Source organism: Protobothrops mucrosquamatus, unplaced genomic scaffold (assembly GCF_001527695.2).
Source record: "Protobothrops mucrosquamatus isolate PMUCROS unplaced genomic scaffold, P.Mucros_1.0 scaffold_165, whole genome shotgun sequence".
In the NCBI taxonomy this organism is placed as follows: Eukaryota; Metazoa; Chordata; class Lepidosauria; order Squamata; family Viperidae; genus Protobothrops; species Protobothrops mucrosquamatus.
This window is the reverse complement of record NW_015386241.1, coordinates 23,903-37,081: the sequence shown is the minus strand read 5'-3', so window position 1 is coordinate 37,081 and position 13,179 is coordinate 23,903. Positions and strand designations below refer to the sequence as shown.

General features: G+C 39.9%; 1 protein-coding gene across 1 annotated transcript in view; it reads right to left on the bottom strand.

Moving 5' to 3' along the window:
* Positions 1–2,586: 2,586 nt before the first annotated feature.
* ACTL6A (actin like 6A) overlaps positions 2,587–13,179 on the bottom strand; it is a 19,726-nt gene continuing 9,133 nt past the window's right edge. Inside the window, exons 6-14 of the mRNA XM_015821453.1 lie at positions 12,904–12,998; positions 11,372–11,478; positions 10,576–10,665; positions 8,937–8,998; positions 8,213–8,327; positions 7,425–7,505; positions 6,280–6,375; positions 4,205–4,291; positions 2,587–3,092 (exon numbers count right to left, since the gene is read on the bottom strand). Of these exons, the coding sequence (XP_015676939.1) occupies positions 3,012–3,092; positions 4,205–4,291; positions 6,280–6,375; positions 7,425–7,505; positions 8,213–8,327; positions 8,937–8,998; positions 10,576–10,665; positions 11,372–11,478; positions 12,904–12,998 (814 nt within the window). The 3' untranslated portion in view covers positions 2,587–3,011. The remainder of the gene's footprint in view (positions 3,093–4,204; positions 4,292–6,279; positions 6,376–7,424; positions 7,506–8,212; positions 8,328–8,936; positions 8,999–10,575; positions 10,666–11,371; positions 11,479–12,903; positions 12,999–13,179) is intronic.

Sequence of the window (13,179 nt, the reverse complement as noted above, 5' to 3'; positions counted from 1 at the left end):
TTCTCTGACTAGACTAGTTATGTGCAACTATGGCAACTTAGACTCATGGCTGGCTGGGGAATTCTGAGAGTTGAAGTCCACAGGTCTTCAAGTTGCCAAGGTGGAACATCTTTGGGATAGACCTTAAATGAAATAGAAATTGGAATTCTCTTGGAAGATTCTGAGAATCAGAATTAGACCAAAAATGCAATTGGACTAGATTTTACTAAAGCCTGAAATATGATGACTCTGAATTGTTGCTTCTAGGCCAGAAAGGTTAAATGTTTTGGTCCATTAAGTATATAGTACTGGTGCATCCTTCATTCTTCATTTTATTTTAGAATTTTTATTCACCCTTTATTACTTGTATAAATAACTCAAGGCAGAAAACGTATTTGATACTCCTTCCCCCCGTCCCCCACACACAACCCTGTGAGGTAGCTTAGACTGAGAGAGGGGAGCCAGCAGTAAATATATACATATGGTCAAAACTTTCGATTTGCCCAGTGAAAATGCTGCGGCCATTTTCACTGGGCCATTAATGACCCATTAATAATTGCATTTGTAGTACTGTATTATGCTAAGTCAGAACCAATTAAGCTATATTTTTTATATTCACATGACCCAACTTGCTGTCTAACAACCCCAATGCTTTGCAATGAATGTTGTAACGAATAATATAGACCTGAAACTAACATGCCAAAGTTTAAGATAGTTGTGCCTGACCAGAAAAATGGTGTGAATGATTTAAAGTTATAAATAAATGGCACACACATACCCCATGAGCAAATAGATGAATTGCTATACCTTGGTAAAAAGTTAACTAAAAAAGGGGAAATGGATGGTGCCATTTTGGAGTAAGCTAACACAAAGCATGTGGCTTTGTTCAAGAAATCAGTGTTTGTTGAAAGCATAATAGAAGTTTGAGTTCAGTATATCATAGGTTAAGCTGAATGCAGTGGTAGTGAATACTTTAAATTTATCTGATAAGAGATGCATAAAGAATGAATAGGGCTAAATGAATATAGACTGAATAAGAAAGTAACCAATAGGAAAGAAGCACAGAGGCACATTCTTTAAAAAAAAAGATATATCACAAAACAAAAACATCAGGTGTGAGAAAATGCAAGACTGAAAAGGTCTGGATGGAATTCACCTAAAAGAGACTTTTAAAGAAGACTGCATACAAAATGAGGTAAGGGTGTATTACAATGTTTGATGAAAAATTGAGGCATTTTGTGAATGGTGTTGATGTAAACAAGTAAATTATTTAAATTTCTTACCTCAAGACTTCATTTTTTTTATTTCCAGAATACTCCTTTCAGTATTCTGTACAATATTGTTAAAGCTACATCAGTATGGCTTAGCGTATTGCGCATTCCTGTTCAGTTGTTATTTAATAAGCCAAGATGTACAACTATTTCTTTTGACTGATATGCTGGTACCAAGATAAATTAGGTTTTATTCATGTTCACCTTGGTGACATTTGGAGATTTCTGGAATCCATTTTGACCTTCTAATTCAGCTGATTCTCTAATGCATGATGAATAAATAAGCCAAGGTCCAGAACACTGTTAATTCTTTGAGCATTGGATCAGTATCATTATCAAGATAATCACGCTGGTGAAGATTCAACAGTATCATTTATATACCTTCTACGAGTATGCAAAATGTAATAGAAATATGCAGACATAAAAGCAACCTCCAGGTGTTAAAAAAATCAGAACCTTTACTTGACCTAGAACTAAGGAGAAACTTCCTGACAGTGAGAACAATTAACCAGTGGAACAACCTGCCTCCAGAAGTGGTGAATGCTCCAACACTGGGAAGTTTTTAAGAAGAGACTGGACAGCCATTTGTCTGAAATGGTGTAGGGTTCCTGCCTGAGCAGGGGGTTGGACTAGATGACCTCCAAGGTACCTTCCAACTTTATCATCATTATTATTATTATTATTATTATTATTATTATTATTATTATTATTATTATTATTATTATAATATTAAAGGCAGGATGAAAATCTAATAAATAAATATTCTTGGTGGAGATAAAAGAGGTCTCTTCTTTTCCTTTTTTCCTTTCTCTTTCTACACTTCTATATAAAGTGTGTATGTGTATCTATAACTGTATAACTTTTACTTGTATAATGTGATGTTTAACAAAATTATTGGGAAAAGAAAGAGTCTACTATTCCATTAACTACTTGTCCTCTCTGGAATGGCTGCACTTAACGATAGCTGAGTCAAGAAAAGTTAAAAGTTGTTGATGCTTCAGAAGTCAGATCCATCCAGCAATGCACCCCCCGAAGGCAGGACAAGAAGCAATGGATGGAAACTAATCAAGAGAGAAGCAACCTAGAACTAAGGAGAAACTTCCTGACAGAACAATTAACCAGTGGAACAACCTGTCTCCAGAAGCGGTGAATCTCCAACACTGGACGTTTTTAAGAAGAAACTGGACAGCCATTTGTCCGAAATGGTATAGGGGTTTCCTGCCTGAGCAGGGGGTTGGACTAGATGACCTCCAAGGTCCCTTCCAACTTTATCATCATCATCATCATCATTATTATTATTATTTGACTATATGATGGAAAATAAAGGAGCCAGAAAGCCAAACTAGAGAAATTTATTGATGCTAGCACAAGCACTGGTAAGACTAATCTGTAAGCAGACCCACTTATTTTTCTTTCATCCTTATCCAAAGGCAAGAAATTACATCCATAATTCATAGATCAGTCTCCAGGAGAATTTCTTTTGCAGAAAATAGATATTTATACAAAATTATCTTTTTTTAAAAAAAGTTTGTATAAAAGTTATTGCATTTACAATGGATAAAAGCATCCATCTGCTGTGACAAGGACAAGTTTGGCCTTTTCAAATATTAGGATTTTTTTTTTTTTAAACTTGAAAATCAGGATGCACAAAAAGTAGACACTTCCTACAAAAGAGACAAAAGTTTCAATTCCTGAGTTTACTAAAGCTATAAAAAAAACCTAGAAGCAACAGGAAGGCAGATTCTTAAAAAGTCACAGGGTTTATGGGCACTTTCTTTCTACGCACTGCTTTCCCCCTTCTTCATACTCTTGCTTGGAAATCCACATCTGTTGGAAGGTACCCTATAAAAAAAAATTAAAAAACATCAATCATCTTGCAATAAATATTTGTGGCACACAGAAACGTAAGTTACGCACAACCTACCTTATGAGATTACACTATGGTTCTTTCCCTTCAAGTCCCCCCCAACTTTATTGCAGCACTTTCTTGTTTTCATCCTTCTCCAGGCCTAGTTTGGATTGCACAGGTAGTCCTCCACTTAATCACCATAATGGAGCCTTCCCATTATGATACCAAGTTGTAACAATTGGTAAGCGTGCCTATGTGATTGCCTGGTTTAACGACCCTGCCTCAGCTCTCCTCGATGATGTCATTAAGTACCTCACTTGAGGATCCCATCCTTGCTCTTCCAGATGCGGTCATTAAATGGAGTACAGGGTGCTTTGGGTGGGAGAATGCCTGCCCCGTACCTGAAACACCCCATGCGCTGCTTCCCACCCGTCAGGGTCCCCCCTACTGGCCTTGGGCCTGTTTCCCAACCCCATTATTAGAGATATTCCTCAGTTTATAATTGTAATTGAGCCAGGACAGGGGTAGGCAACCTTGGCTCTTTTATGACTCGTGGACCAACTCCCAGAATTCTTGAGCCACCATAGCTGGCTCAGGAATTCTGGGAGTTGAAGTCCACAAGTCATAAAAGAGCCAAGGTTGCCTACCCCTGAGCCAGGAATTATGACTGCAAGTCACACCAGTGATTAAGCCAGTCACCACGCCTGATTTTACAACCTTTTTTGCAGCAGTCATTAAGCAAATCCATTGTCCACAATGGCTGCTTTTGCCGTAAACCCCAAGTAAACACCAGTTTCCAGAAAAAAAGCATAAATCACAGTCACATGACTGCTGGATACCGCAAATGGCTGTAAATGCAGGCGGGTTGCCAAGTGTTCAAAGTGCGATCCCATGATTGCAAGAGGGCCGCAGCTGGCATAACTTTGAATTCAGGTCATAAGTATCCCTGGGGAGCGCCATTGTTCACTAAGTGAACAAGTCATAAGTCAAGGACTACCTGTACATTCAAAATTCAATGTTTTTTTTTTCCTTTCTCTCTCAATCACATTCCCTGCTGTTACACGGTCTTTTTAGGAACCATCAGCAGCCAGAATAGTTTACTAACCAAGGAAGCCAAAATGGAACCGCCAATCCAGGAACTGAACCTTCGCTCCACCGTTGTATTGTTTGCTATTAACTTCAACCTCATGCTCTGAAATCAGAAAAGAGATTAATGGTGATTGTGCATTGGGAGGCTTCCCAAAGGACAGCTGGTAATATTTGCTTAACATTCATCACTGTAGAATACATAGACCAAACAGCTCAAACCATACCTCAATAATTCAACCAAGATTATTGCTGTATGTTGGAAGGGACAGCCTGCTTTGATCCTTAATATTCAACGGCTGCATCCCAGCAATTGAATAGCAAAATGAGTGATTTTTAGTTGTGCTATGCTCTCCTCCAAATAAAGATAAAAAGTGGGAGATGTGAAGGGAGGGGGGAGGAAGGAACAATGGTTTCATTTCCATCTTATTTCTGACCTCCCCAAATAAATGCTATTCTGCATTTTGCTATTGCAAGATTAAAAACCCAGGAAACAGCAGGAAAGAGCCACACCTTCCTGTAATATCACCATCAAGCTGTGCCTGGAAAACTTAATCCCATTACACATTCATGAGCATTCCCCAAATCCTACACTGGCCAATTAACACTAGACCAGGGGTAGGCAACCTTGGCTCTTTTATGACTCGTGGACTTCAACTCCCAGAATTCCTGAGCCAGCATAGCTGGCTGAGGAATTCTGGGAGTTGAAGTCCACGAGTCATAAAAGAGCCAAGGTTGCCTACCCCTGCACTAGACATTCCTATCATATAAACAATGAGGGAAAAGAAAAATGATGAAGAGAGTACAATTCTTTCCTCAGTAAATGCTTTTCACATGTTGGGACTAACAGCCCAGGATTCCTTATCATTCGAAGATTTGTAGTCCCACCTCATCTGGATATTAGTGGACAATGAGAAGGCAGTCTACAACTTCATAAACTCTAATTATATAGTAAGTCAACTATCCTGTTGCTTTAGCACAGACCAGTAAAGCTGCTTGAGAAACATGCTCAGCCATGCTATTTTTCACTTCAGATCGTCGATGGAGGTGATAATTTAAGGGTTATGTCAGAAACTTTGGTGTATAACAGAGTCAAAGTATCCTTTAAAGTTGGGTCCACTTCGTTTTTATCCCTCTCTAAATAGTTTTGGATTTCGGGTTTAAACGATTTTGTGTGTCTCGATTGAATTAAGAAACTTGGTACCGATAATTGTATCAATAGAAGTTATTAGTTCGCAAAGCAGAATCTTCTGTATCTATATAGATCAGTGGTGGCGAACCTATGGCACGGGTGCCAGAGGCGGCACTCAGAGCCCTCTCTGTGGGCACATATGCCGTTGCCCCAGCCTTGCCTCCCCCCGCGACCCCCGCGACCCCCTCACCAGCAGCCCCCCTGGAGGAGAGTCGCCCCTGAGCATGGCCACGCAGAACAGCGCAGCCAAGGACATGGCAGCCAGGCAGCGTAGACAAGACTCTGCCCTCATGCCCCATCGCGCATAGTTGGTGCTGCAGGGCGCGGGCATAGGGCGTGGCCGCCATGGTGCTGCTGGGCTGCCTGGGCGATGTGTGACAGGCCCTGGAGGCAGTGAGTGGCCCTGCAGGCAGGCGGGGTGTGGGCGGGGCAGGGGATGGAGCAGGGGCGGGGCCAGTTTTTGGGCACTTGGTCTCTAAAAGGTTTGCCATCACTAATATAGATGGTGGGGTTTGTTTGCTTTTTTTAAAAAAAAGCAAAATAGGTTCAAACATTTTTTAAATATGCCAATATGGGGAGCTGACTGATTCCGGATCTCCTTACTTTCCGCCGCGCCCTCAAGACATGGCTTTTCCAGCAAGCGGGCCTGACCTAGGGAGGATTTTAGGTAGGGATGATTTTAAAAGTAATTTTAATCGGAAACACAGCTGGCAATATTTGGTTTTTAATTCGGCTTTTATTGGGGTTTTATTTTTGTATTTCTGTATTTTTGTATTTTGTGTATATTATTTGTTTTTTAATATGCTGTGAACCGCCCTGAGTCCTACGGGAGAAGGGCGGTATACAAATTAAAATTAACATAACATAACATAACAAAAGTGTTTATTAAATGACAAACTTACTGGAGGGGTTTTCTGAGATAGTTCTCTATTCAGCCGGTCTGTAAAACTCTGTAGTAGTGTATTTCCTCCTGCTACAATCACACTACCATAGAGGCCCTGGAAAAGTAAAGCAAGGCACACACATTACTGGACATGTAACTTTCTGTAATCCCCTTTTTGATAGAGAAAAGATTACACAAGCAATTCTGGGAGTTGAAGTCCACACGTCTTAAAAGTTGCCAAGTTTGAAGAGCCTTGCTCTAGAAAAAATGAAGTGATTCTTGATAGAGCACCCCGCTAAACAAGGAGAGAGACCCTTGGCAGTTTTAACTTTAAAGGGTGGTACCCATGTTCTTTCTAACTATTTTTTCCTTAGAAGCTAAAACGTGTGATTTCTCAGCATTTTAATATATAAACATGGTTTGCATGGTTTTTACTGCAACCCTAATTCTGGAATGACAGATCAGGGAAATCCCGGGGAAAATCAGACTATCAATTCTGAATATCAAATAGCTCTGTAACAATATGTTTGGCAACCCTTCCTGGAAAATATAAAGAAAACCCTAAAGAGAGCATGTGTTAAATACATGAGAAAATACAACGACAAAATTTGTTAAGCCAGCACAGGTTGAGAACCGCTGAAATATCCGTTCACGAGAGGTACGGTGGGACAGTTCGTCTCAAAGAAAGTCAACAACCTATAAGTAAAAACACAGTCAAAACTACAATAGTTCGGTCTCATAAGAAACGAACGGGGAAGTTCTGTTTATAAGCTCTTTATAAACAGCTTCTGAGCCATATGTAAGTACAATGTTGGAATTTCCAGCCTGATTCTTCTTAGGGTTTAGCTAAGCACATTCAACAAACCTATCTTTGACATAAGAACTGCACCAATCATCCGATCTGCAGCCTTTGCGCTACATCTGGGCTTACCTGAAAAATACACCTGAGCTTTGTTGCTTCTTGGCCTTTTGGCTAAAAGTGTAAAAATACAACTGACCTTTGTTGCTTCTTGGCCTTCTGGCTAAGATCAAGTGTAAAAACACAACTGAGCTTTCAAGTAGCCCTGAACAGGGCAGAGTTCTGCGTCAAAGCACAGTTCTTGCTTCTATTCCGAATTTTAATCAAGAAAAATAAGACTCCCCTTATGCCTAATTAATACCTACCGGCCGAATGTCTATATCACACATTCCAACACTGGTGGTGACCACATGGCTCACGCCAAGCATTGTATTGCCAGATAAGCCCTAGAAAAGAGAAATAATGTTTAGTATTAATTGCTATTACATCAGAAGTAGAATTAGTAGGGACACTGTGAGCCTTTTCTGAAATATAGTACTTTCATGAAACGGAACCTTCATCTGGTAATTCTAGTAAGTAGAAAAAAGTATACGTAGCACAGAATCTCTTCTTTTTCCTTGCTCTGATACAGTTTATAACTAATTAAATTGTTTCAGTACTTCATATGACCCCTTTTTATGATGTTTTGCTGAAATCTGACATTTATTCCTGGTTTTTGGCATAATAGGTGCACAGAGAACCATGGGTTCACTTAAGGACCACAATGGCCATTTAATGACCATGGTGGTCACTTTAGGTCATAAAATCAAGTCAGTCATGTGACTGACCTCATTTATGACAATCACAATTTACAACTGCCATGACTGTCAACCGTAATAGGCAGGCTCCATTATAGTTGTAACTCGAGGACTACCTGAGATGCAGAATTAAAATCTCTCTCAGAAAACATCAAAATCATGAACTACAATTTCTTGGTAAATAAATTTACTATAATGTAGAATAAGAGCCTCAACATCAGATATCATTAAAACACAAAACACACAGTGACTTTTCTGTAGTCCACAAAATGAGGATTCTAGATTTTCCACCTGTTTCCATAAAACTGTCACTGAAAACAAAGCATCCATACCCGTTCCATCTCGTTTAGTTTTACCTTTACATTTGAAGGGTCAAATAAGCCTTCAGGAATTTTTAGTCGTTCAGCACCAAAATCACAATTGTAGCCATTGGGGAACTCATAGTGTACAGTTGGCATTTGTGCAGCCACCCTGAGGGCAAAAAATCAGTCATTTACAAATGGCATTCAATGAATAGACATTTTTTCCTCTTTTTATAAAAGAAGTTATCTTCCCCTCTACAAAAAAGCCTGAGAAAAAGCAATTTAATAACAGCGGGAGAATCTCTTGTAAACTTGATGTTTTCCAGATGTTTGGACAAATATTTCATATGCCCTAATCAACACAGAAATTCACATGAATTAGAGAGCTGTAATTAATATCTGAAGAGTAATTCTCCACCTCTGGTGTAAAACAAAGGACAGAAACTATTTTGTTTTGTTTTTCAAACTAAATCACATTTTGCCCTGAGCCACATCATCTGAAAGGAATTTATATCTGTATTTTCTGCAAAATCCAGGAATATTGTTGCTACAATCAGAAGCTAACTGTGGCATCCAAAAAAAACCCCAGAGTAGAGATTACAAAAAAAGGCAGCACAAATTTCGGCCTGCTTAGAGAGGATTTTAAGGGAGAAAATGGAAAGGTTGGGTTAAGAGGAAAAGTGGATGGCCAATTTTATAAAATTTATACTGGAACCAGTCTACAATTTCAGTCTTATATTAGGCACCATAACATTCCTATAAATTAAGAAAGACTTACTGCTCGTCGTAAGCTGAATCAGAAACTTGTAGAACAGAAGCTTGAAAGTCCTGAATTACACACTATGGAAGGAGAAAAGATATTTTCACACAAGGATTTCTGATACAAATACTGCTTTATACTTTTTTAAAACTAAAGATAAAGCCACGCTCCAAATTAGACAATGTGGACATTGCATTCCTAAAGTCAGTGTTATATTTGGAAATCCAAGTAGGAGCATCCAGGTACAGATCAGGAAAATCTTTGTAATGTAACATCAAGTACCACAGTGGAAACAATATCCAAAGAGGAGAAGAGCTCTATTTTCCTGCACGTATTCAGAGGTCCGCTTTAGGCTGAATTCCTGAACTCACAACACTGGGCTTGACAGCCTATAATACCCATTCTAATGCTGCAAGGTTATGGCCGAAAAAGTCCAAAATGCTAGCATCTTTAAGAAAGCTTATCTGGGCAGAAACAATGGAATAATATCTGAAATCAAAACATAGGAGGCCTTTTCAAGTCAATTCTTCAACTCAAATCTCTTGAGTCAACTCTTGTGAAGGTCAATTCTTATAACAAAAGAGTCAAGCCTTAATGAGGGAAGAAAAAGTCAACTCTTATGAGGAAAGAGCCATTAACTGATTATTCCATGAGGTAGGTTAAGAGACACCTAGATCAGGGGTAGGCAACCTTGGCTCTTTTATGACTCATGGACTTCAACTCCCAGAATACCTGAGCCAGCATGGCTGGCTCAGGAATTCTGGGAGTTGAAGTCCACGAGTCATAAAAGAGCCAAGGTTGCCTACCCCTGACCTAGACCAATACTGCAGTTAGGTTCCCATGTCTGAAAGCACACTACAATGATAAGAATGGTGAAACTCTTATGGCATATGCTGATTCTCCTCCATTAGTTTTGTTCAAGGTTACCCATTCCATCCAGGAGGAAAGTGAGAATAAAGAGACTCCTACCAGATTGCTGGGACATGTTTGCAAGGCTTGCAGATAAAAATCACTTGTACTGACTGGCACTCCACTGGAGCAAAGTAATGTCAGGATCTCCTTAAAATGTGAAGACTAATGAAAAGGCCCCCCTGGGACCAATATAGCAATAGCACTTAATATAATAGCACTTAGACTTATATACCGCTTCACAGTGCTTTACAGCACTCTCTGAGCAGTTTACAGAGTCAGCATAGTGCTCCCAACAATCCGGGTCCTCATTTTACCCACCTTGGAAGGATGGAAGACTGAGTCAACCTGAGCCAGTCGGGATTGAACTCCCGGCTGTGGACAGAGTTAGCTTGTAATACTAACTACTGTGCCACCACAGTGATTTATGTGCCTACAGTAGATTATCATATTGTAAAATGCTACCCATAAGTGATGTTAATGGCGCTATTAATTTCCTCTTTACTTTCCTACTGATCTGCTTTTCTCCAGAAAATCTAGAATGCATTTATAATGTTTTCATTGCACCAACATTTACTAATAATGCAACTTATAGATTGCATGAAGCAGAGGAATCCTGTTTAAATCATCAGAGCCATGAGTCATACCAGCAGTTCACTCCTAAAGGAATCATTCATCGCAGAAATCAATGTATTTGCAGGAAATGCTTCTTCTATCCAAACAAATTAACTTAACGGCAAATGCTTACGTTACACATATAGTTGTGCCAAGATCTTGTGACCTGCGGCAATTTCTCTTTTCTCTTCCAGTTTGCTGGAGAACCCTCTCGAACTGCTTCCTGGAATATAAAATCAAGGTCATTCCAAAAGGCCACATTCAAATACGTTATTCTGTAGATGGCTCGGAGGAGTTATAAACCTAGGAATGTTGAGGATACAGTACATAAGAGTTTCCTTTTAAGCCAAGAGAGACAACAGAACATTCAAGCCTGACTAAGCTAAAACCTATTCACAGTTCAGTTCTCATCATTTACTGTTTCTAAGTGCATAACCAGCTCACAAAAAAGATTGTGGCTTTGCAAAGCTGTACATCTGTAAATACTTTCTTTAGCACAATAACATCATATTTACTGGGTTCATGCTTCATGCCACTGTGGAATGGTTTATGTCAGGGACAAACAATGGGTGTTTCAATTGTAGCTGAACTACACCTCCCAGCATCCATGACCAAAGTAAAAGATACTGGATAATGTAATTCAACCATAAATGGAGCACTACAAGTTCCTGGCGTGCTAATACCTTAATGTGCAAATCCAACCTCTGTCTTGGAATAGTGAAGTACACTGAGAATCAAAACTTTTTTTTTAATGTGCATCCTCTGTGTATGACTCTAAATTGTATTTAAATCCAAGGCCAACCCTGATGGAATTTAATGTTGGAGACACGACTGTTAAACCAGAAATGTTGTGAATCCAAAAGCAGCTTTTTGATTCACATTTACAAGAATGTGCAGCTTTCTTTCATTCTATCAACGCAGGGTCTTACCTTCGATGCAATCATATAAGGTGGGATGATCTCAATGTTCATTTCTTGAAATAGTTCCCTGCACTGCATTGAAATGAAATCTCCAGCAAGAGGTGACTTCACAATGCCTAAACGCAGGGCACAAATGGAATCAAAAGATTTAATACTCCGCCACCACTCACAATTACATTTAACATAGAAACTTGTTTTACAGACAAACTCATGTTTCTTAACGCCAGACTAGCCCAGCCTTTGTGTCCTCGTGGGCCACTGAGTTCCCAGAAACTATATTTTGCTGCACAAGAACAAAAGGAAAAAATGATGAAATCTCTTTTTTTTGTAGAAACCAAAGATACTTCTTTCAAGAGAAACCAGATGGGGAACTTTTGGTGTCTCATATATTCATTACATTTGGCTGGGCTTCTAGAAGTGCTATAAAGTTATTTCCTGCATTATTCCTGAATGATTCTCTTTTGAACAGAAATTATAGTCCAAAGTGGCCCTCAGTATCACCAGCAAGACTATCTAATCCAGGGGTCCCCAACCTATGGTCCGCGGCCCAATACCGGGCCATGGCCTGTTGGCTACCGAGCCATGGGAATAGCTGAGGCCCCCCACTTGTGGTAGCACCACTGTGCGAGCGCTAGCGGCCCCATTTGAGCATGCGCGTATGCGCTAGCACCACCAGCGTCACATGGACGCTGGTGGTCCATTTGCACATGCATGCGGGTGTCAGGAGCCGTTTGCATTAACAGAGGGATAGAATCAAGATCACGTCAAGTATTAATACCACTTTACAATGCCTTGGTAAGGCCACATCCAGTTTTGGTCACCACGATGTAAAAAAGATGCTGAGACTCTAGAAAGAGTACAGAGAAGAGCAGCAAAGATGATTAGGGGACTGGAGGCTAAAACATATGAGGAACGGCTGCTGGAATTGGGTATGTCTAGTTTAATGAAGAGAAGGACGAGGGGGGACATGATAACAGTGTTCCAGTATCTCAGGGGCTGCCACAAAGAAGAGGGAGTCAAGCTATTCTCCAAAGCGCCCGAAGGCAGGACAAGAAGCAACAGATGAAAACTAATCAAGGAGAGAAGCAACCTAGAACTAAGGAGAAACTTCCTGGCAGTGAGAACAATTAACCAGTGGAACAACCTGCCTTCAGAAGTGGTGAATGCTCCAACACTGGACGTTTTTAAGAAGAGACTGGACAGCCATTTGTCTGAAATGGTATAGGGTTTCCTGCCTGAGCAGGGGGTTGGACTAGATGACCTCCAAGGTTCCTTCCAACTTTATTATTGTTGTTGTTGTTGTCATATACATATTAAAAATAAATGCATTTTAAATAACTAATTTCCAAATTAGGGGCTATTATCCAGAACTTCCTCTCATGAACCATTAGAAATTTTCTCTTTTGGTGGCCATCGTACTGCTTTTCAGAAATAAGTTTTATTTAATTCATTTTGTTTGGTACAAACAAACCCTGTCATTCGTTTGTCTTGAGTCTAGCAATATAGTAGGATAGCTCAGATCATTCTGGAAGATTTCTCACCTTGCTGAAGCACGTAGCCATCATGGACTGGAATCGCAGTGGTATGTGTTGCTCCACTATCTAAGATCAACCCGGTGGATCTGCCATTCGCAAAGCTAGTTGCAGAGTCAAGGAAGACGGTGGAATTTTGGCACAGGAACAGCACATACATCATGGTTTGCTGGGCTTTTACATATTGCATGAATTTGTATCTAATGATATTAAGTAGTCTTTAACTTACGATCATAGCTGAGCCCGCAATTTCAATAATACGGTGTGATGGTAGAAAAGCAGATC